The sequence below is a fragment of the Sturnira hondurensis genome, unplaced genomic scaffold (genome assembly GCF_014824575.4).
Source record: "Sturnira hondurensis isolate 20B ecotype Veracruz unplaced genomic scaffold, ASM1482457v3 Scaffold0000880, whole genome shotgun sequence".
Taxonomy (NCBI): Eukaryota; Metazoa; Chordata; class Mammalia; order Chiroptera; family Phyllostomidae; genus Sturnira; species Sturnira hondurensis.
The window spans coordinates 14754873-14777657 of record NW_028073511.1 but is presented as its reverse complement, the minus strand read 5'-3'; the positions used below and the strand labels follow the sequence as shown (position 1 = coordinate 14777657).

The 22785-nt window shown below is 36.7% G+C and overlaps 1 protein-coding gene across 1 annotated transcript in view; it reads right to left on the bottom strand.

Moving 5' to 3' along the window:
• Positions 1–19640, bottom strand: part of GFRAL (GDNF family receptor alpha like) — a 76283-nt gene extending 56643 nt beyond the window's left edge. The window contains exons 1-4 of the mRNA XM_037056631.1: positions 19508–19640; positions 16698–16850; positions 8902–8958; positions 7528–7858 (exon numbers count right to left, since the gene is read on the bottom strand). Coding sequence (XP_036912526.1) covers positions 7528–7858; positions 8902–8958; positions 16698–16850; positions 19508–19640 — 674 coding nt within the window. The remainder of the gene's footprint in view (positions 1–7527; positions 7859–8901; positions 8959–16697; positions 16851–19507) is intronic.
• Between the last annotated feature and the right edge of the window lie 3145 nt (positions 19641–22785).

Here is a 22785-nt window from a genome sequence, read left to right as displayed (position 1 = left end):
GAGGGTGAAGTGTGTCACATCTGGGCAGCCAGAGGCTGTTTTTCCTTTTCTGAGCCCTCACCTCACAGAGAGAGAGTGGGTAGGCTGGTGCCATATCTGAGACTCCATCAACCTGACTAACACTGTTTGACCCACCTTCAAGATCCCCAGAGACTCTGCCCCACCCACCCAAGCTACTTTTCCATATGAGTGGCCTTGCCTCAGGCTTCCCAACTTCCTAAATCTTATCAAACAAGCAACTGCTGGCCTCAGTGAGCTCCAGGCTGGGCACTAGCAGCAGCCAGATTAGTTCTACAACCTGGCTTCACCTGGGCATCTCTAAGCCCAGCACAAGCAGCAGCCTTCTCAGATTGCTTTATAGTTTAGAAAGGGTGGCCTGGGCAAAACACAGGTGAGAGCTAAACTTGGCCTGCATCACTTGGGAAACCCCAGGGCCAGGCATCCAGTGGACAGCTACAGACCACTATGGAGCACCGCCTCCCTGCCCCTACACAGGTCCCCCACAGAAGGCAAAGGTTCGTAGTAAGTGGTCACAGCCAGTCCTTGAAGCTGACTGGCCTGGTAAATCCCTCCCACTGATCTACCAACAGCAACAAAGACTCATCTACAAGACATAGAGCAAATGCAGCACTACCTAGTACATAGAAACAATCACAGGGAGGCTGCCAAAATGAGCAGACAATGAAACATGGCCCAAATGAAAGAAGAGGTCAAATCTCCATTAAAAGTGCTAAACAAAATGGAGTTAGGCAATCTATCAGATGCAGAGTTCAAAACTGGTTATAAGGGTGCTCAAGGAACTCAGTGAGGACCTCAGCAGTATAAAAAAAGATTCAGTAAGAAATGAAAGATTCATGAATTGAAATAAAGAATAATTTACAGGGAAACAAAAGTAGAGTAGATGAAGCCAAGAATCAAATCAATGATTTGGAACAAAAGGAAGATTAAAAACTACCAATAGGAATAACAAGAAATAAGAATCCAAAAACTGAGCACAGTATAATCGCCATCTGGGACAACTTCAAGAGATCCAACATGTACATCATAGGAGTGTCAGAAGAAGAAGAGAAATAGCTAGGAATTGGAAATCTATTTGGAAAAATAATGAAAGAAAACTTCCCTGATTTGGTGAAGGAAATAGACATATAATTCCAGAAAGCACAGAGAGTCTCAAACAAGAGGGATCCAAAGAGAACCACACCAAGACACATCAAAATTAAAATGTCAAAGGTTAAAGATAAAGAGAAAATCTTAAAAGCAGCAAGAGAAAAGCGGAGAGTTACCTACAAAGGAGTTCCCAGAAGACCATCAGCTGATTTCTCACAAGAAATTTTGCAGGCTGGAATGGACTGGCAAGAAGTATTCAAAGTGATGAAAAGCAAGGACCTACAACCAAGATTATTTTATCCAGCAAAGGTATCATGTAGAATGGAAGGCTAGATAAAATGCTTCCCAGAAAAGGTAAAGCTAAAGGCCATTAGTACATCACCAAGCCATGAAATGTTAAAGAGAGTTATTTAAGAAAAAGAAGATCAAAACTATTAACATTAAAATGACAATCAACTAACAACTACCAATAACTGAATCTAAAAAATAAAAACAGAAACAAAGCAAACAACCAGTATAGAAACAGGATCACAGGTATAGGGATCATTTGAAGGGTTATCACTGGGAGGGGGTGGGGGGAGAATGGGGGAAATGGTGTAAGGATCAAGAAGCATAATTGGTAGGAACAAAATAGACAGGGTGAGATTAAGAATAGTATATGAAAGAGGGAAGCCAAAGGACTTAGATGCACAACCCATGGACATAAACTAAAGTGGGAGGATAAGTGGAGGAAAGGGGAATACTAAATGGAAGGGGAAAAAGGGAAAAATTGGGCCAACTGTAATAGCATAACAATAAAATACATATTAAAAAGTCTTAGTAGGTGTATTTCATCAAGTGGAGCTGAGTTTGAAGGTGACTGAAGTTTAAACATGTAAGAATAAATACACATTTTTAATAACTAAAAATTTGGGTATTTTCTCATAAATACTGGAAATCTCCCTAAGGCAGGATGTGCATGAGAAAATGACAGGACTCATCTTTTGATGAGTCTACTAATATTAGACTCATTATTGAGTCTACTAATATGCAGTAGACTACTAATATTGCATAATATTTTCGTTATTATGAAAATATTAATATTTTCATAATTTTAATATTTAAATATTAAATATTTAAATTAAATAATATTAATTATTTAATTAAATATTACTACTAATATTGCATAATATTTTCATTACTTTCATAAAGTATTCATTAAGGGACTATTTCCACATAGTGGAACAACATTGAAGACACAAGTCCTTACTCTAATCTATGAAAGTTAGAAATTACATAAGAGGAGATGTGGATATGTACAGCAACAAATTATAAAAGTTAAGTGCAAGGCATTCAAAAATGAAGGAAAATATATGACAATTTTTGAGTCCTTTTGTGTTCCAGATCCTGCACCAAGCATTTCTGAGAGGTGGTTAAGCCCAGGAGTCCTCGTAGAACAAAATGATCAAAAAATGTACCAGTCTGTCTGAGAAGATATTGGTGCCAAGGTGAATTTATTTCAAGAGCATGTGCTTCAGAAACCACCACTTGCCATTACAATATTTAATATGGTGGGGAAGCTTAGGTGTATCATGCTTTGAAGGTTGAATACGAATATTTTAGGATAATGAGGTAGCATATTTAGGGCCCTTTCACTGATAGGATCCAAAGCGGGAGCCTCTCAGTGATATGAGCCAAAAGTACCCACACAGACATTGGGTATTTTTATAGGAATTGATTTTTTAAAAAGTGTCCTCTGGATAGTTAAAATGTTGTTTCATTGTTGGTATACATGGGTAATAGATAGTTGGTAAAATTCTAGTTGTAATACAAAAAGTATACTCAAACATTTTTATCATTCATTAATTTTAGAAGATATTATTTTTATAATTAAAATCAGTTGTTTGAAATTAAATTGTTATTAAATTTAATAAGTGCTCTGTTGTCATTGAGCTTAAGACACATCCCAAATGTGTTAGGCATATTAAAATGTATAAAACCTAACATTTTAAATTTGTTGCTGTCCTTCATTTGGTTGTGTCAGGAGGCAAAGTGTATCTACCTATGCCTCCATCTTGGATGTAAGACCAGAAAATTGAACTGTGCGGAAGTCCAACAACCAAAAAGTTAAAGAAGAAACATTTATCCAGACCAGTATGAGAGGCAGAGGTGGGCAGCCAGGGTGGAAAGAACTCACAGCAAGGTGGCTAGTGGACGAAGCTACCCCACATTTATGTGCAGATAAACTGGGAGGACCAACTGAGGAGTGAGACAGACAGCACAACCCAGGGTTCCAGTGTGGGGGGAAAAGCCTCAAAACCTCTGACTGAAAAAACCTATGGGGGTTGAGATGGCAAGAGAAACTCCCAGCCTCACAGGAGAGTTCATTCAAGAGACTCACAGGATCTTAGAACATACACAAACCCACCCACCTGGGAATCAATGCCAGAAGGGCCCAATTTACTTGTAGATAGTGGGGGAAGTGACTGAAAGATGGCTGAGAGCTCAGCAAGCAGCATTGTTTCCTCTCAGACCCTACCCCGGCCTATGGTGCTACAACACAGAGATGTGGGTTGCTGCACCCTGGTGAATACCTAAGGTTCCACCCCTTACTATGTAACAGGCACCGTGAGACAAAAAATATGGCCCTAATGAAGGACAGATCAAAGCTCCAGGAAAACTACAACAAAGCCATGAAGAGATAGCCAACCCATCAGATGTAGAGTTCAAAACACTGGCAATCAGGATGCCCACAGAAATGGTGGAGTATGGTCACAAAATAGAGGAAAAAGTGAAGGCAATGCAAAGTAAAATGAAGAAAAAATATACAGGGAACCAACAGTAAAGGGGAAGGAAACCAGAACTCAAACCAACAATTTGGACCAGAAGGAAGAATAAACATATAAACATTCAACTAGAACAGAAAGAAGAAATAAAAATTCCCCCCCAAAACGAGGAGAGGCTTAGGAACATCTGGGACAACTTGACACGTTTTAACATCTGAATCATAAGGGTGCCAGAAGAAGAAGAAGAACAATAAATTGAAAACGTATTTAAACAATCATGAAGGAAAACTTCCCCATCTGGCAAAACATAGACTTCCAGGTAGTCCAGGAAGCTCAGAGAGTCACATAAAGTGAGACCCGAGGAGGAGCACACCAAGACACATCATAATTCCATTACTTGAGGTTAAAGATAAGGAGAGAATCTTAAAAGCAGCAAGAGAAAAATAGACAGTTACCTACAAAGGAGTGCCCATAGAACTATCAGCTAATTTCTCCAAAAAAAAAAAAAAGAAAAAGAAAAACACCTTGTAGACAAGAAGGGGCTGAAAAGAAGTATTCAAAGTCATGAAAGGCAAGGACCTACCTCCAAGATTACTATATTCAGCAAACCTATCATTTAGAATGGAAGGGCAGACAAAGTGCTTTCCAGACAAGGTAAAGTTAAAGGAGTTCATTATCACTGAGCCTTTATAATATGAAATATTAAAGGGACTTATCTAGGAAAAAGAATGTAATCAAAACCATGAACAGTAAAATGACAACAAATTCACTGCTATCAACAACTGAACCTTAAAAAAACAAACTAAATAAATAACTAGAATAGGAAGAGATTCACAGAATAGAAATCACATGGAGGGTTATCAGTGAGGAGGGGGGAAGAGTCGGGAAAGGTACATGGAATAAGCAGCATAAATAGTAGGTACAAAGTAGACAGGGGCAGGTTAAGAATAGTATGCAAAATGGAGAAACAAAAGGACTTATATGTATGACCCATGGACATGAACTGGGGGGTGAATGCTGGTGGGAGAGGGGGTGCAGGGCAAAGGGGAATAAAGGGGAGAAAAATATGGGACAACTGTAATAGCATAATCAATAAAATATATTTAAAAAATTACATTTTAGAATTAATGGAATACAATATTTCACTAAAATGAACATTGGGGATATCAATGAACTTGGCAAATTTAAACGGCATTATAAAATATTATTTATAATTAATATTATTTTTACTCAAGAGAAGTTATTAATAGACCTTAAAATAACTGATAAACATTTACATGACAGAATCCTCAAATAAACCTTTCTTAGGGTCTTTGGCCTTTACACGATTAGTTGAAGCAAAAAAATATGCCAATATCCCTGCATTCTGCTTAGATCTTTACCCTTTATCTTACTGAATGCACATTAGAAGGAAGCAGCTGTCTCTTTTGACGTGTGTTTACAAGATCTGGAGCTACATTTTCAAGTAATAATGACTGAGATTAAAGGAGGGAAGAGAGTTGACAGTTATCTTTTGACAAAGGAAAACAGTTTACCAAGAATCAGTGTTTTCAGAAACTTATCATTGAATCTTTTAGTTTATTTGCCAGAGGTTGAAGCAAGGTGACAAATGTGATAGGTTGAACAATCACATGTTCTGAGCTATAACACACTGAGCTACTCCTTCTCACTAAATGTTTATTTTGATCTTTAAATGAATTTGCTATATATGGAGTTATATTCATTTAAATAAAATTAAATAAAATGGCCCCTGATAGAAGATACCAAGCAAACGACTTAATATGAAGAATTACTCAAAAAAGAAGCAAAAGAAGAATTAAAATATATGTACAATTTAATGCTGGCTATTAAATGAAGCTCCTTCAACATTAACATCAATGTTACAAAATGTTTGACTCATGAAATTTATTTAGTATTCTCATTTTTCCTCCATTTTCTTACTCTTGTCCAAAGAGGCCCACTTGACTGTGGATTTTTTTTTTTTTACCACATAAAACATAAATTCATCCTGAATATACAAGGAAATGTAGTAATGACCACAGTGAGGAAAGAAATAGCCAATGTCGGATCAGAGTTATGGTTCACAGAAGTAGTTTCCTGCAAAAGTACAGACTAGTCTTCACTACCAGCTAAAGCCGATGTTTTAACAAGCAAACCAGATCATTCATGCCTCTCCTCAAAATCCTCTGGTGCTTCTCCATTTGACTGGGAGTCAAAACCCGAGTTGTTAGTGTCCCTCAAGGCCCCATGTGAGATCTAGGCCCAGTCCCCCTGCAGTTAAAGCTCTAACCACTTCTTCCATTGCTCTCCCCCTTGCATTCACTGCCTCCGCCACAACCCTTTGTTACTCAACAATGGCTGGTCTGTTTGGTATCTCTTCTTTTGGATGTCTCTTAAGACAGGTTCATTACTTCCCTCACTTCCTCACCTCTGATAAATGCTCTCTGCTGGGACCACCCCATTTACATTGCTACTCTTTCTGCCCACTCACAACTCCCCAGTTACTCTGTTTTGCTATTGTTGCTGTTGCTCATCTCCAGAGCACTCATTACCTCACAATATAATATTCATTCTTATATTTATTACCTGTGTTCTCTATTAGAATATAAGTTCTCCAGGGCAGGCATTTTTGTTTCTAGTACTCTGATAATTTTTTTTTAAAGATTTTATTTATTTATTTATCTTTAGAGGGGAAGGAGAGGGAGAGAAACATCAATGTATGGTTGCCTTTCTTGCGTCCCCTGCTGGGAGTTGGCCTGCAGGGAACCAGCCTGCAACCCAGGCATGTGTCCTGACTGGGAATCGAACCGCGATCCTCTGATTCACAGGCCCACGCTCAATCCACTGAGCTACACCAGCCAGGGCAAATTTTTTTTAAATAAATAAATGACTGACATTACTCTCCTTGGGTTCAAGAATATAAAGCTAGGAAGAGGAGACTAGGCACTTCTGACATCACAGCTTAGATGTGCACAGGAGATATCCAAACTGTACTCAAGCTACTTCTCCTTCCTCGTCATCAGTGTAAGGCAGAAGATTTATTTTGAAGTTTGAAGAGTCACCTTGTCAAAATTCTTTGACAGCCCTGGCTGGAGTAGCTCAGTGGATTGAGTGTGGGCCTGTGAACTACATGATCTCAGTTCAATTCCCAGTCAGGGCACATGCCTGGGTTGCAGGCCAGTTCCCAGCAGGGGACTCATGAGAGGCAACCATACATTGATATTTCTCTCCTTCTCTCCTTCCCTTTCCCTCTAAAGATAAATAAATAAAATCTTTAAAAAAATTCTTTGACATTCAACAACCTTCTATGATTATACCAAAAAGCAAATTAAAAAACTGACATACAAGATACATTTATTAACCAAATTCCTTATTCATTAGTCTAATTTGAATATAAAATTTCAGTAATAATATTTCAGGGTGACCGAATCCTGACATACTGATTTTTTCATTCCAAACATGTTCTGCATTTGAATTTCAAAAAGGACACTACATATGTACCACAGATTTGAAAATACAAATTGTCTGGCTTTGTTTACATCACGTTGGATAATGGTGGGAACTTCAGCTAATGTAATGAGATCAAGTGTTAGGACTGGACTGTAACAAATAAGGTGCAGAAATAAGAAAGTAAGGTATGCGTGTTTTTACTCACCTGCATAATTCATCATTTCGGCAGCTGTGAATTACATTGAGGCAAGTCAGGGGTGGAACTGTGTTCACTGCACATGGCTTGCTGTGAAGAGCTTCTTTGGACTGCTGACAAGGTATATCAGATGGAGCACAGTCACAAAAAGCCAACATCTGGGCAATATTAAAAGGCATATTTTGATAGAAGAACCGTATGGCGGCTTGGCAGTGTTTCACATCACACAGATTTCCATTTGCTGAGCAAGCTTTAAGGTAAGGGGCCAACTGTGCATTACAGACCACATCCCCTACACACATCTTTGCCACTTCGAAACAGGACTGGATCCCTTTCATTTCTGAAAGCAAATGACATGCCATGTCATGAAAATGTAAATATAAAGCTGTCCTTACAGAATCTGCAAAAACACTGTGAGATGTCTAGGAACAACACACAACTTTGTAGTAATGTTCTATTTGGGGCAAACATTTCTTTCTTTTTTAGAGTTAACATGAATTTACTGAGACCTGAATAGTGGACTGTTTGAATCATCCTTCAATTCTACTGGATACAACATAGGATGATCCAGAGGAGGTGGGAAGTGTGTAGGCCAGAAGTGAGCCAAAGGAAAAATCCTTGGGTCCAAGTTTCTCAAATAGAAACAATAAATCTTCAGAAATTTTATTTGCACTATATAGCTTATGATGAGTTCACTGGCTCATATCAAAATGATTCTTATTCTGTTGCACTTTTTATTTGGGGGGTGGAAATCTTGAATAAAGGCTCCACATAGTTGTTCACATTCTAGAAAACACAGGTACATGTGAATGCCCCCCACACCCATAAACATAATACAGAAACAGTTGGTCTGGAACAACTTAATTTATGTGACCAAAATACCCATAACATTTAACCAAGATCTAGTCTTTGGTTTTAATTGTAAAGTATCCCTCAGCACAACATAAATTGATGACAAATGGGAAAATCAGTTGCTTTGATACTTTAATGAAGTCCTTTTTTTAAAGATTTTATTTATTTATCTTTAGAGTGGAAGGGAAGGAGAGAGGGAGAGAAATATCAATGTATGGTTGCCTCTCGTGAGTCCCCTGCTGGGAACTGGCCTGCAACCCAGGCATGTGCCCTGACTGGGAATCGAACCCCGATCGTGTGGTTCACAGACCCACACTCAGTCCACTGAGCTACACCAGCCAGGGCCAGTTGCTTTGATACTTTAGTGGAAGAAATGCAATGATTTTTTTGTATTTTGTAATATTCAAACTGTTTAAGAGCTGCACAAATTATTTTGCATTGAAATATTTTTAAGAACTCCAGTAACTACATTTTAAATTATATTGTCCAGTATTTACAATGCTGATCAAAATTATAAATGAGAAACATTACCATCATGGGGAAGAGTAGTTAGATTCCACTTGAATTTATTATCCTCTCTCATGTTATCTAGAAGGAAAACAAAGACTTCATTAGTGAACGATTTTCTAAATTTAACAGGAAAATGCGGACTACGTCTGTAAGTGAGTAATTAAGCAAAAAACCATAGAGGCTCATGTAATACTTGTTTAACCCTTGATACTCACTCAAAGTTAGTGACACACAGATGAAGAAAAGTAAACCCCAGAAATATCATTCAAGTGAGTTAAACAGCCCTGCTGGGAGGGAGGATTCAGTTACTTGGAGGTTTAAACAAATGCTAATGACTACACCATGTGCACTGAAGTAAACAAAGAATCTGTCTGGGGAGAAAAAACAGAAGGAATAATGTCTGACCAAAAAAAAAAAAAAGACAACTCTTCCCAGTAGTGTTATACATTGAAATGCAATTTGAAGACTAATTTCCACCTCTGATTATTTTAGCTTCTCAGCGTTCTTAGGAATTAAAATTACAGAGTTGGAGAATCTTACTGCTAGAAGTAAACTTGGTGGCCATGTAATTCTAAAATCTTTCATTCAAGAAGCCTCGATATCAGGTGCCATATTGAAGACACAATCTGTAGTCCCTGCCCCGGAGCCTCCAAAGCCTGGCAAGTAGTAAAAACATATTATACATACACACGCACGCACACACACACACAAACATATATGTGTATACATATATAAATATTGCCATGTGCATATCATGTGTGTCATATGCATGCATGTTATAGACACATATACATACACACACAAGGAAAGTGAGAGTGGAATAATAGGATCAGATTTTTATTTTTAAATACAAATTCAATTTTCTCTTTGGTTATTGATTAACATATTGACTTCTGTTATGGCATAACTGTCCCTTGTCATACAATTTGTCCCTACTTGAGCTGTCTGTCCAAACTCCTTGGCTATTCATTTACTGCACATACATGATGGTACAATCACAAGAAAATTCTTGTCAAACTCAAGTGCGTCACAGCCTTTCCACACTCCTTGCTTTATTCCATCTATTCGCACTAGACAGTGTCCCATTTTTCTACTTACTAAGTCTTTGCTCAAAGATCACTGAGCTGAGGTTTCATCTCTTCTAGAGTCCACTCTTGTGGGTCTCCAAGGAAGCCTGGAATGTTCCTTCCTCTCTGCTACTATCCCACATTGAGTAAACCCCAATGGGCAAATCCCAAAAAGTCATGTAACTTTTATGACCAAAACAAAAGTCTAGGCAGGAACTCCTCTTATAGATTAATGCCTCTGCTTTGGAGCTGATTAGTATGGCCGTGCCACTGAATAAAACACATGCAGGAAACTAACACTGAAACATAAATAAGTATTGAATTTACTGACTGTTCGGACTGAATGTTTGTGGCTCTCCAAATCTCATGTGTTGAAGTCCTAACACCCAGTACAGCTGAATGTAGAGATCATATCTCTAAGGAAGTAACTGAGGTCAAATGAAGTCACAGGCATGGGAATCTGACCTGAGGGACTGGTGTCCTCATAAGAAGGAACATTACAGACTTTACTCAATCTTCCCTATCCATGCACACACAACATGGAAGGTCGTGGGAGGCCATAACAAGAAGCCAGGGAGGAGACAACTCAGCAAGAGAGCTCTCACCAGAAACCGACCCTGATGGAACTTGACCAGGAAGCTCCAGAATTTTGAGAAAATAATTTTTTGTTGTTTAGGCTAGCAGCCTGTGGCATTTTGTTACAGCAACCCAACCAGAGTAATATGCTCATTATATGTATAATTAGTACCAACACAATAAAAAAGTTATTTTTAGCATGGAAAAATTAAGTCTATCTTAGATGCACGTTATTTTATATGCTATGAGTAATGTATTATATAAACTCTCTGCACATAAATTCTAATGTCATATGGTACATACATATGTATATACACATGTATTTTTCCCACAGGACATTTTAAACAGTAGCTTAATTGCTGAAGAGGAGCTAAAGGGCAATATGTCATGGATATAACTATAATCATACGACAACCAGACTTAAATCCGAGTTATAAGATCATATGCTTAAGAAAAAGTAGTTTCCTCTTATTGATCTACTAATAACAAAATATATGCAAAGTCAGATATCTTCTCACCCTGCTACCACTCTGGTTTAGGACATCGTACATTTTTTCTACTGATGTCTTCTAGTCCCATGGTCTTATTTGTCATCCGTAAATAAATAACCCTCCCAATTTATATGTTCTGTATAAATCTCACTTCTACATGTCATGCATGGGATTTAGACATCAATTCCATATATGATACTGACTTCTCAGTATCTTCACTTCAATACCTAATAAACATTTCACACTCAACACACCCAAAACTCACTTCTCACCTTCCCCCTGTCTCCCAGCCAAAGCATCTTTTTTTTCTGTAGTTGTTCTTGTTTTAGTAAATAAAAATAATGGTGACCACATCCTTCTAATACTTCATACAAAAACTTTGGTGTCAACTTTGATTTCTATTTTTTCCTTTGCATTCCCATATGATTCACTAATATTAAAATATACCCAGATCTGACAACTTTCCATAAGGGTTCATCATTCATTATCTTTTTTACTGCATTATTATAAAAGCTCTTACCTGGTCTTCCCACTTGGGCCATTCCTCCTATTCAGTCAGTCAACAAAAAAACCAAACGGACCCAAGAACCATCCTGCTAAACATATATTGCAGACCATGTCCTTATCCTGACCCAAATTCTTCAGTGGTTTCCTATGTTACTCAGAGTATAGCCAACAGTTTTGAAGTGATCGACAACATGCTTCATGATCTTATCTCCTACACTTCTCTCCATTGGTCTCTCAACTCTAGCTGGTGGCCTCTTCGCTTTTCTTCAAACCTCTGGACATACTCATATTCCCAGCCCAGGACCTTTAGTTAGATGTTTGTTTTGCCTTAAATGTTCTTTCCCTATGTATTCATGGGACTCATTCCTTGCCACTTTCTATCTTTACTTAAATATTAATTTTTTCAGAGCAACTTTCTGGCCATCCTATTAAAATTACAAAGCCGACTCAGACTTCTTTTTTTATCCCTTACCTATATTTAATTTTCTCCTTAGCACCTACAGTATTTAAAGTACAAATCTTAAAGTCATTTATCCTGTTAATTTTCTCTTTGTCCCCATATTGGATGCCATTTCTTACTATTAAGGTCCCCCTTCGATGATCTGGGTATAAATTTCCTCAGCTGCTGGGAGTATTTTGGGTACTGGGTCACACTGGTCCTCTTCCTGACACTACCCTCATCCAATGAACACTGCCAAGCCCAAAGTTACAGACATTCCCAGGGCAAAGCTCATATCTAAGCATTAGACCATTTGAGGGGTTTAAAGATCAGCTTCCTTGCCTCAATAGGTGTGATACCTCTGAAAAGCCACTCTAGGTCCAAGGTTTCCATAGAATCAGCTAAGTTTGCTGTGACAACTACTGCATTTCAATTTCCTCTACCTAAGCTTGTTTTTCTCACTTCCTTCTTTCTTCCTAAGACCTAAGCCCAGTACATTATCTGTGTGCAAGCCTCTGTCTCAACTTAGAATGGAAGCCCCTAGACAGTAGTGATTTTTGTTTTCTTTATTTACTGCTTTATCCCATCTTAGGGTATGCTTAGGAGAAGGTAGGCACTCAAAATAAATATTTACTCATTTATTTATTTTTTTGGCAGAGGGAGAGGGAGGAGGAAAGAGAGGGAGAGAAACATCAATGTATGGTTGTCTCTCTTTCATCCACCACTGGCAACCTGGCCTGCAACCCAGGCATGTGCCCTGAGTATTGAAGCAGCTACTGCTTGGTTCACAGGTCAGTGCTCAATCCATTGAACCACACCAGCCAGGACAAGAAATATTTATTAAATAAGTAAATAATCATTGCTTACCACTTTTATCTCTGTCTTTAATTTTTAAAATTCCCTAAGAACCAACGAGCTTCTTTGATCACGGAGAGGGAGTTTCTGTTTTGTTTTTGTTTTTGTCCTGCTGCACGGGACCTAGCACGTTGTACATGGCCCTTAAGTATTTGTTCAATGAATGAATAAATTTAACTGTATGCTACAACTTTTTAGCATTTGCCTCTTTCCTTATGTGGAGAGCGGGAACAATAAAATGGCATTGGTGCAATTAAGATAGCATAAAGTATATAAAACAAAAGGTAGTCACTTATGTCAACTAAAATGGCTGTCAGTCAGCCATGACAATTTGGTTCAAGAGGAAAATTACCTAAGTCAGATAAATATATCTGACAAGGAGACATATCTACCCACATGGTTAGAGCAGACATGTCTGGCAAGGAGACAACACTTGCACATTGCACATGTGGTCAGAGCAGCCATGTCTGCAGGGCAAGACCACCTGCAGATGGGCTCCTGGGGAAATTCCACACTTGCCAGCAGGGATGTCAAGCAGAATGGCCATGTATCACCCATAGGCTTCTGAGCAAATTCCACACTTTGCATCAGGGGTGCCAGGCCCTTTACCAAAAAGACCCAGAAGGGTGGAATACACCATTTTGAAGGCATTACTGAGGCAGGTTCCAGATCGCTGCTGAGACAGCCAAGCTCCACACACCATTGCTGCTCCACGCCACACTGATCTCCCTTGGTATTGACCACTGGAGGCTCTGCCCTGCCGGACTGAGGACTTCATCTGCTGTCCACCTGGCTTGAGATCCTTTTTTCCCAAGACCTTGACAACTCCCTTGCCCACCATGCTATCTCCTGGACCTGACTGAGACTCTGGGTCTCCGGTTCATTATCCCCTATTGATTGCTGTGTGTGTGTTATATTCCTCTTCGATTGTTAGAGTGTGAGTAGGACATTAATGTATGTTGATATTCTACTCTGAGTGAACCTGCATTCAATAAAAGCTGAGCAAATAACATACTTACTGCATGTGACTCTTGTCTATTCCTTTGTGCAGGGCTGCTCAGCAGGCAACTAGCTGAACAGTTGTTCAGCTAACCTATAAGAAAGGCTATATGACAAACAGATGCTTGTGACACTTTATAATCAGTTGGGGACACAGTCATAGAATTAAGTTTTTAAATTTAAATTTCCTAGAAGAAACACAGACAGAAATGACAGAACTGGAAAGAGAAATTAATTATTCTTTAGTTAACTTGTATTTGTGATCATCATCAATGATCCTAAATTCTTTTGAATACTCACCAGAAACAATGTTCTGGTTGAATCCATCTTCATAGTCTTCACTGAAGGCTGGAACTTGATTCACCTGAGCATCCTGGATGCAATTGTCTTCAAACAAACTCCTCCAAATTTCAATGCACTCTGCTTTTGAAGGGTCATTGCACTGACAATTCCACAAGATCGTTTTCTGCAGACCTTCTGTTAATGCTGTGCACAGGTGGCTTCCATCAAGGGTCTTGCATTGTTCTGATTCCCTCCCACAGGCTTTCTTAACATTCTCATACAACAGAGTGCAATGTTCAGATTCCTGGCAGACACGTGCTGCTACAACACAGTCACTCGTTTTTTCCACCATTCGTGATGTGTCATTCTGATGGAGCCTTTGTGTGATATTTGATTCTGAAGCCAAATCTGAGGACAGTGCTGATGCTTCTATTAATAAAGTAAAATAAATGAAAAAATTAATTCACTTACTTATGACCTTTTAATAAGCTTTCTGAAAAGAATATAGGTACATCTTGTATTCTTACATGTATATCATTCTTATGTATATGACACCTTATGTATATGTCAATATCTATAGTCTTTCAAATACCATTGAAATTATTCCCAGAGTGGTATGACAACTAATGTTTAATTGTTAAAAATTGATATATAAAACATTTTTAATAGTTGGTGCAACTATATAATTGTAATTTAAAAAATATTTGTCCTCATTATTTATTTTGTCTTTTCATTATATTTTGATGATGGTTGGTAAAAGTAATGTGTAATTTAAAATACATACAAGATAATCCATCATTTCTCTTACATAATTTTTTATGAATCTTTTTTCTCCTAGAAATGTACCTATACTAACAGGTTTCTCAACTTTTTAATTATTTCATCTTAACGTTTGTTAGAGAGTTTTTTCATAATTCCCCTACTTTCTCATGAAAATTTAATTCTACAAATATACTGCGTATCTGTTTAGGGACTATGTATATGTGTATGTGTGTGTGTGTGTACACATATGTATACATACATATATATGCACATCTGTGCTTGTTATATAATAATAATTTTAAATGAGTAACATTTTGAAGGGACACTTTGGAGATATTACACAGAGATGGCACATAAGCACATGAAAATAGGCTCAATGTTATTATTTAAGTGCAAATGAAAACCATAGTGTGGGGCCACTAAATATGTAATAGAATGGAAAAAAATCAAGTGCTCCAATAATGTAGAGTGACTAGAATTTTTATATATTGGTGGTTATCTCAAATTTGAAATATTCTATGGAAGATTTTTTATACAGTTAATCATAAACTTTATCTATGACCCAACAATTTCTTACCCAAGAGAAGTTAAAACTTACACTTATACAAATCTTGTCTGTGAATATATATAGCAGCTTTGTTTATAATCTCTACAAACCTGGAAACAATGCAAGTGACTTTAAGTGGTTAACTATGGTCTACCATACACTGGAATACTACTCCTCAGAAAAGGGAACAAACTTAATGTGAATTAGTGATGAATCTCAACTCCGTTATGTTAAACAAAAGGAATTAGGCTCAAAAGGCTACATGTTGTATAATTCCCTTCACATGAAATTCTGGAAAAGGAAAAATTATGGAACAGAAAATTGTTTAATGAGATCACCATGCATGACTGGAGGAGCTGGACAATGGGACCATTCAAGATAGATGAGGGGAGAATCTGGCTTATAAGGTGGGAGAAAGTCAATTGTGAAAGAAGTGCTGAATCTCATCACAGTAACTCTATGATGAGATTCATTCCCAAACCTACCACTTTTCAGTGACAGTACAGAGGGACAGTGAGGATCTCAAAACTGGTTGTTATAGGATTGATTTCCTTTGATATCCTTTGGCAAATCTGTATGTACCCTCGCAGACATAGGCAGCCTAGTTTGATTACCACTGCTTCAGTGTTAGCCTGGTACCTTGAAGAGGCAAATAAATAAATGCATATTAAATAATGAAATGCTCCTAGTCAAAGGGAAGTGTAATTCTATAAAAGTGGTTATATTTTGGTCTTTCTTGGGAGACTCTGAGTTTCTTAACAACAGAAATAATACCTTACTTGTTTTCTATCATTTAGTCTCATGAAAAGCCATAGTGAGACCCACAGATATTGGGTTCAGATAAGTGAACTATAATTCTAAAAATTATAATTGAATAAAGCTTGAAGTTGTGATTAGAAATTACAGAAATATGTTATTCATATACTAAGATCTACAACCCAAAGAATCTTAAATTATATGAAGAATTAATCGAATTATTATTTTTTAACTATTTTATTTATTTTTAGAGGGAGGGAAAGGGAAAGAGAAAGAGAGGGACAGAAACATCAATGTGAGAGAAAAACATTGATCAGTTGCCCTTTGTAAGTGACCTGACTGGAGACCGAACCGGCGACCCAGGCATGTGCCCTGACCAGGAATCGAACTGGTGACCTTTTACCTTGCAGAATGATATTCAGCCAGCTGAGCCATATCAGTCACAGCTCAAATTATGGAAACGTTAATAAAATTACATGGATATGATTAAATTTTCTTTTTTATGACTTTAAATGTGCCATCTACCAATGTATTACCTGATTCATTGATGCATTTTTTTCCAAGCAGTTTGTTAACACTGCAATAGAGGTCATCAGTGCAGACACAAGCTTGAAATTGGAAATTGCTTTCCACTAAGGATCGGATGCCCAGGTTACAGCTTGATGGATCCTTCATCTCACAGGGGTTACCTGAAGTTCACAATCAAACATACAGCACTCTAGATATTAATTTGAATATACTTTTACCCAGAGTACTTTTAACATATTAACCTGAATAATTCATTATTATAATAAGATTTTCTGGGCTTGCTGCGGGATGTTCATATAAGTAACTTCTAAGCAAAAATATGTTTTCACTGTATTTTTCCTCTACTATTTACTTTCTAAAATATATTTAAATTTTCCATATATTAAAATAGCTTTAGAGAACAGAAAAAAAGAAAAAATAATAATAGAATAGCTCTGTCCCCATGTATAATGTCAATTTTTGCTCTTCATTAACAAGGCTGCCCTTATAGGAGGTGACCAGACTGCTCTGTAATCTTAGTTCTGTTGTCACTTTAGCTACTTCATTAGCTATTTTGTCTTAACCTGCTATTTTATTTTGCACGTCATACTGATTATAACAAGAGAGGTACAGGTAGCTCTAAAATTAGCATGGGAACTGAAGTAGTCCTGACACTTAGAAAACACTCATTAAATACTATTAAATATGAGTCTTTCATAATTACCAATAATTCATTTTCTTTTTAATTTAAAAAGCTACATTTATCTACGCCAAATTTTCTTTTTTGCAATTTTCTGAGTAAAACTACTTGAGGTCATTTCATGTGTATATTTAAGAACATTTCTATGTCTGTTTCATGCATGGGATAACTATGCAAATACTGCAGTTCACTGCTACTTGTATACTGAAATAAATAAATATGAGTTAATTCATGACAATGAATGTGATGTTTTAAATTGCTGTGTAAAATGTAACTAGGAGTTTCATAATCAAAACAAATAACAGATTGTTTTTAGTCACTATCCCCCATTGTTACTTAAAAATACTGTGTCACTTTCAGCAAATTATGCCTTTGAAAATCATTTCCTAAACAGTAATAAGAATGGTTGGATTAGAGAGCTCTAACTTTTTTCACCCCTGTAAATTTACTTTGAAAAGATAAAATATAGAATTATTAAGAAAGAGTTTAATTATTATAAATATCTACTATTCTAAACACTGCAGACAAAATAAAACAAAAACCCAGGAGAAAATCAAATTTTAATACGTGCACATGGAGAATTCCAAAATATGAACATTCCAAAGACATTGAGCTAAAATGAGGTATATACATCATTTTGGTTTTTTCCACTTTATTTTTTAAATGTAATCTTTATTAAGAATGTTTGGATTAGAGAGCTATAACTTTCTTTGGAAAATGAACACTTTATGTACTTCCTTCACAGGCAGGGAAAAGAAAGAAATCTTTCTCCTTTCCACAGCCTGTGTGATTCCTGGAGCTCTGCTGGCAGGGATGGTAAACACTGGCATTGTCAGGTTGCTGCCTCTTAACCCTACACTCTCCATCTGGCATCTTTTGGGAGAGAGAAGAAGCATATGCCCATAGGCAAGAGATATTGACTGTACAAAATGTACGCCTCAACGCCCTGGCTGGTGTAGCTCAGTGGATTGAGCGTGGGTTTACAAACCACATGACCGCGGTTCGATTCCCAGTCAGGGCACATGCCTGGGTTGCAGGCCAGTTCCCAGTTCCCGGCAGGGGACGCACGAGAGGCAACCATACATTGATATTTCTCTCCCTCTCTCCTTCCCTTCCCCTCTAAAGATAAATAAAATCTTTTAAAAAAAAAAAGAATGTACTCCTCATAAAATGAATGGAGAAATAAAGTGAGTCATAGAGAATATATTTTTATTTTCTTTTTGGATATCTTTTATTAAATATTTCAAAAAGTTGATCAGGTTATAGTATATTATAATATTAATATACATGATGAAAAATTATCATTATGTTACAATTTGACTTTTTTGAAAAGCTTTGTCATGATCCTATTAGAACAATGTCCCATTATTCATTATGTTACAATTTGACTTTTTTGAAAAGCTTTGTCATGATCCTATTAGAACAATGTCCCATTATATAATCAGTTTATCTACTTCTAGTAAAGAGAGTCTTCCTGTAATGCCCTCATTTGATATTCATTCAGCTACTTGATGTCCGTAGAATGTATTTTTTTTCCCTTTTAAATAAGTAACAGTGACTCTCTAATCTTTATATTCTCTACCCTATGGGCCCCCCTCAAATGTTTGGAATGTAGAACAAGTTAAAAGTAATAACATACTTTTACTTGTTCTTGACACAGTTGGAATGGAAAATGGTGTACAGTATATATTGTGAGAATATAGAATACATATGATATAAATGCAAATAAATAATAATTTATCTGATCATCACGAAGTTTATTTTTCCTATTTTATCATTAACATATTAACATATAAGTAAAACAACATTTTATCTGAAAAATTGTGGTCATGTTTCTGAGAAGCATATATAGAATTGTAACATTATGCAGAATGAGATAAGCAAAAAGGTAGACTGAAATCTTGCATAAAGCTGCCCACACTGTCAAAGCATTAGGGCCCTTGAGTAGTAGAAGAATACCATTTTTAACTGTAATTCCCTAGGAAGCAACTGCAGGTGCATCATTCAAATTTCACATTCGAGTAAAGTATTTAGGGCAAGACGAACTTAGAGCTTCAGACAGTGAAAAATAATGCTGAATGCTATTCTGACCTCAGTAAAAGGAAGTCACTGAAATGTATCTTAAGCAATGTGTTGTACCTGAAACATGGCAGCCATCTTCCATTCTTCGCCATGCCTGTTTACATCCATTCTCACCCCGCAGGCATCGCTCTCTTAAATATGTGCAGTCAGTGGTCTGGGAAGCGGATTCATTTTCTGAGCGCAGCCCCATAGCTTGAACAGCAACAGTAACAGAACAACAAAAGCAGTTTTGCAGTATTACAGTATAACAGTTATTTACCTCAACTCTAAGTTATTAATAATAAAGAGCATCATTATGGAAAATAAAATGTGACAAGATTGTTACAAGACTGGAAGGCACCTTAACCTCCTCTGGAGCTTTAGATCTAAATGTCTTCTCCGTAAGATTCTTAAAAAATAATCTGCATTTGTTCTCTCTTATTTACTGCCTATTTATTTCTCAATTTATAATTTATCTTTATGACTATTACTCCATGGAAACTGCTATTTAAACTACCTTAATCATTTCCATAACATCACACTTCCTAGTTGTAAGACTTTATCTTGCCTACTTTTGTCATTGGGCATTTGTTATCATTTTGTTCTTCAAACTCACCTTCCCTTTGGTAAGGCTCTCCTCTAGTTCTCTTGATATTTATTGATCTGACATATTCTGACCACTCAGAATTTTCCCTGGGATCCTCTTACTCTTCTGTTAACGTACATTTTTAGCTTAGGTCCTGTCCTCACACTTTTTCCAATCTCATTGTACACATTCTCTGTGGATAATTCCATGTACTCTCATGGTTCAACTAACACCTCTAGACTCATGATTCTCAAATGTACAATTCATTGCCTTATTTTCTAGTATTCTAGTTATAGATGCAAAATGTTACCCCCACATAAACGTTCCCAGCACACTTCCAGACTCTAGTATCCTTAATATTGTCCTCATAGATACACTCCCTGAGGGACCACCCTACTTCCTCAGCAATTCCACCATTCACATAGGTGCCCAAATTAGAAAACTTGCATTTGTGGTAGATTCCTTTTTATCCTGAACGTCACTCTTCCATATCCATTCTTGTATATTTCATTGACTCTCATTTAGAATATTTGACCAACTCATTAGTTAACCAGTCTGCCTCCAGTTTTATCTATTCAGAAAGATTATTTACATGCCCTAAGCTGTCAAACACAATGTCCAGGTGCTGTCATTTCTCTGCTTTATCCTTTGGATAGTCCCTCACACATGACTCACAGGCTTCATTATGTGCAATCCAGAGGTCCTCAAGCATTTGTGCTTTCCAAATGCTCCAGACTATCTTGTATCTCCAAGCCATTTGCTGTATAGTCATTGGCAGGCTCTCCTTACCCCCCTCCCTGGAATAACCCTTTTTGTCCTTTAATATTCAACAAAATAATTACCTCTTTTATGGAATCTTTCCCTTAACTCAGTACTCTCTTTTCCACATTCAAATTGAAGTCAACACCCTTCATTTTTTTCACTACAATCTTGGGAATTCCCCAGCATTTGGAAATGCCTATGGCATTTATTGTTCTGTAATAAAAGGGTGAATTTTTGTCCTTGTCTCCATGACTGGGCTTTAGGGTTTTACTGGGCAGGCATTAGGGGTAATTAATAAATGTATCTTACTCATTAAACACAATGATGCATTATATTGGGTTGGACAAAATTTCATTCAGTTTTTTTCCCATAAAATTAAAGACACATTTTTTTATTTTCACTAATCATTTTATTGATTTAAATATTTTTTGTATGTTGGCTATCTCCCGCATAGTATAATGTTGACTGTTCTCATTTAATGTCTCAATTTAATCGTTATCAACTTCAATTGGTCTGCCTGACCATGGAGAATTGTCCAGTGAGAAATCTCCAATATGAAAATATGCAAACCACTTTTGACTCATTTGATTGGTCATAGCACCTTATCTATACTATACACTGCACAAATTTTTTTATGTGTTTCAGTTGCATTTTTACCTTTCTTGAATTAATAAAGCATAATACACCCTGGCTGGTGTAGCTCAGTGGATTGAGCGCGGGCCTGCGAACCACATGATCGCGGTTTGATTCCCAGTCAGGGCACATGCCTGGGTTGCAGGCCAGTTCCCAGCAGGGGACTCACGAGAGGCAACCATACATTGATATTTCTCTCCTTCTCTCCTTCCCTTCCCCTCTAAAGATAAATAAATAAAATCTTTTTAAAAAAGCATAATATGCCAAAAATATTGTATATTTTCTTGCACCTTCAATATTAAAATGGTTAAACAAAAATTTACAGATTTTGATAAATTTTTTATTAATGCAGGCTGATATGACAGCTGTCACAATATCATCCAGCAAAACTGTTTTCAATAAAGTTTAAGATAACTAAATGCTACTATAGTCATCTTGTGGGGAAAAAACAAACAATATTTTTAGCCAATCCAACAGACATCTAATAAATGAATGTTAACTTACACTAACTTGAATAGTTATTTATAGATGAGTTACATATAAATAACTGAAAACATTCAAATAAAATAACACCTCCCAGATATTTGCAAGTTATTTTGGGTGGAAGAGGAAGGTTCCAGCAAGTTGTACAAAAATATCAAGAAAGTAGTAATGTTAATTTAGTATATTGTGAAATTACTCAAATTGATTCTGTAAGCATGCAATCTGACACTTGCTTAATCAATCCATAGAAAAATATAAAATTTTACAAAGACTTATAGAGATAATATATTAACTATAATTAAGAGATGCTTGGCTATATCTTAACCAGATATGAATTTCTCTAATTTTTAAAAAGGTGGTATTAATTATCAATCCTCTGTGACGATATACAGTTATAGGCTTCAAGCAAACCCTTAAAATCTTTTCTTTATCTTATACCTCTTTCCAAAACTGTTCTCATAAAGAGAATTCAAGACAACTCTTTAGATCATATGTACTACTTGCTGGGTCCCCACATTTGAAGGTCAGGGCCATGGATGTTGCTCAGTTTCATTTTTCATATTGGGGGCTGCAGCAGAAATGGACATATCAGCTTTTTTTTTTAAATGTGTTCATTGAAAACCTCATCTAGCCAAGTCTCTGCTGTAGGTTAGAAAGCTTAGAGGAAAATAAAGTGAGCCCCTTGGATTCTGGCTCAAAGTTACTTATTTAAATCTAGTTTGTCGAACATCCTGAAGCAGAAATTTTATGTCAGAAATTCAATTTATTTAAATTGAATTTAAAAAATTATATTTTTGCTCTTTCTACATCTCGTTTCTATTCCTCACTCTTATTATTTCTCCTCCCTCCACCCTATAAAATATATTTTTCTTATCATTAGTCATCTCATATT